Raw genomic sequence first — 2,310 nt, forward strand, 5'->3', positions numbered from 1 at the left:
TTTTAATTAGTTTTTATAATTAAAAATATCAAAATCCAAAACAAATAAACTGTTTTTACTCAAGGCGAAGTGTCAAATTTGAGAGATTAATGCAATTTGCTAAACCAGAACCTAAGCCTGATGCACCCTTTGCACCAATTTAATTGTAACTTTTTAAATATTGAAGAAAAAATATATTATTAAATAGTTAATTAGAAGGAAAAAATGAGTAAAAAATATGAAATAATAAGATTAATTAATAATAAAAGCAAAAATTGAAAATAAAATGATGAGCTAAATTAACAAAGAAAGAAAGAACAAAAAAAAGCAAACACAATAAAAAGAAAAATAAAATATAGCTTTATTGTTTTTAATTAGTTATATTTAAAAATATCATAATCTAAAACAAATAAACTGTTTTTACTCAAGGCGAAGTGTCAAATTTGAGAGATTAATGCAATTTGCTAAACCAGAACCTAAGCCTGATGCACCTTCACCACTAATTTAATTGTAACTTTTTAAATATTGAAGAAAAAATATATCATTAAATAGTTAATTAGAAGGAAAAAATGAGGAAAAAATATGAAATAATAAGATTAATTAATAATAAAAGTATAAGTTGAAAATAAAATGATGAGCTAAATTAACAAAGAAAGAAAGAACAAAAAAAAGCAAGTAAAATAAAAAGAAAAAGAAAAAAGAGCTTTATTATTTTTAATTAGTTTTTATAATTAAAAATATCACAATCCAAAACAAATAAACTCTTTTTACGAAAGGCCAAATGTCAAATTTGACAGATTAATGCAATTTCCTAAAGCACAACCTAAGCCTAATGCACCCATTGCACCAATTTAATTGTAACTTTTTAAATATTGAAGAAAAAATATATCATTAAATAGTTAATTAGAAGGAAAAAATGAGGAAAAAATATGAAAAAATAAGATTAATTAATAATAAAAGCATAAGTTGAAAATAAATGATGAGCTAAATTAACAAAGAAAGAAAGAACAAAAAAAAGCAAGCCCAATAAAAAGAAAAAGAAAAAAGAGCTTTATTGTTTTTAATTAGTTTTTATAATTAAAAATATCACAATCCAAAACAAATAAACTGTTTTTACCAAAGTTAAAGTGTCAAATTTGAGAGATTAATGCAATTTGCTAAACCAGAACCTAAGCCTGATGCGCCTTCATCACCAATTTAATTAGAACTTTTTAAATATTGAAGAAAAAATATGTCATTAAATAGTTAATTAGAAGGAAAAAATGAGTAAAAAATATGAAATAATAAGATTAATTAATAATAAAAGCAAAAGTTGAATATAAAATGATGAGCTAAATTAACAAAGAAAAAACAAAAAAATCAAGCACAATAAAAAGAAAAAGAAAAAAGAGCTTTATTGTTTTTAATTAGTTTTTATAATTAAAAATATCACAATCCAAAACAAATAAACTGTTTTTACTCAAGGCGAAGTGTCAAATTTGAGAGATTAATGCAATTTGCTAAAGCAGAACCTAAGCCTGATGCACCCATTGCACCAATTTAATTGTAACTTTTTAAATATTGAAGAAAAAATATATCATTAAATAGTTAATTAGAAGGAAAAAATGAGGAAAAAATATGAAATAATAAAATTAATTAATAATAAAAACAAAAGTTGAAAATAAAATGATGAGCTAAATTAACAAAGAAAGAAAGAAAGAAAGAAAGAACAAAAAAAGCAAGCACAATAAAAAGAAAAAGAAAAAAGAGCTTTATTGTTTTTAATTAGTTTTTATAATTAAAAATATCACAATCCAAAACAAATAAACTGTTTTTACACAAGGTTAAGTGTCAAATTTAAGAGATTAATGCAATTTGCTAAAGCAGAACCTAAGCCTGATGCACCTTCATCACCAATTTAATTGTAACTTTTTAAATATTGAAGAAAAAATATATCATTAAATAGAGTAAGTTAGCATACAAATTTACAAAAAGCGAGTTTTATATACCAGTTTTTACATTTTATAAAATTAAAATTTTAAATATTTTTTATGAATTTTTTTCCATCCTAGATCCTAGGTTTTCAAAATTTATTTTTTCAAAAAAAAAGATATGTTATGCTTTCTAAAAATTAGCTTTATTTATAATGTTATTAAGATATATATTAAATAGGTATTTCAATCTAGTTAATTTGGAGGAATAAATGAAGAAAAAATATGATAAGATTAATTAATAATTAATAAAATTAACAAAGAATGAAAAATTAAGAAATCATATTAAAAAGAATAAAGAAAACAAATCAAATAAATTAAAAGAACTATAATGTTTTAAATTAACTTTTATAATTAAAAA

The 2,310-nt window shown here is 21.0% G+C and overlaps 1 protein-coding gene across 1 annotated transcript in view; it reads right to left on the reverse strand. All coding sequences in view use genetic code 6, as the record gives it.

Moving 5' to 3' along the window:
- The window catches only part of TTHERM_002653416 (cyclic nucleotide-binding domain protein), a gene marked incomplete at both ends in the record, with an annotated part of 4,893 nt that extends 3,007 nt beyond the window's left edge, over positions 1-1,886 (reverse strand). Inside the window, 6 exons of the mRNA XM_012800374.1 lie at positions 60-149; positions 404-493; positions 751-840; positions 1,097-1,186; positions 1,439-1,528; positions 1,797-1,886. Of these exons, the coding sequence (XP_012655828.1) occupies positions 60-149; positions 404-493; positions 751-840; positions 1,097-1,186; positions 1,439-1,528; positions 1,797-1,886 (540 nt within the window). The remainder of the gene's footprint in view (positions 1-59; positions 150-403; positions 494-750; positions 841-1,096; positions 1,187-1,438; positions 1,529-1,796) is intronic.
- Positions 1,887-2,310: the final 424 nt, after the last annotated feature.

This window comes from Tetrahymena thermophila, assembly GCF_000189635.1.
Source record: "Tetrahymena thermophila SB210 genomic scaffold scf_8254322, whole genome shotgun sequence".
Taxonomy (NCBI): domain Eukaryota; phylum Ciliophora; class Oligohymenophorea; order Hymenostomatida; family Tetrahymenidae; genus Tetrahymena; species Tetrahymena thermophila.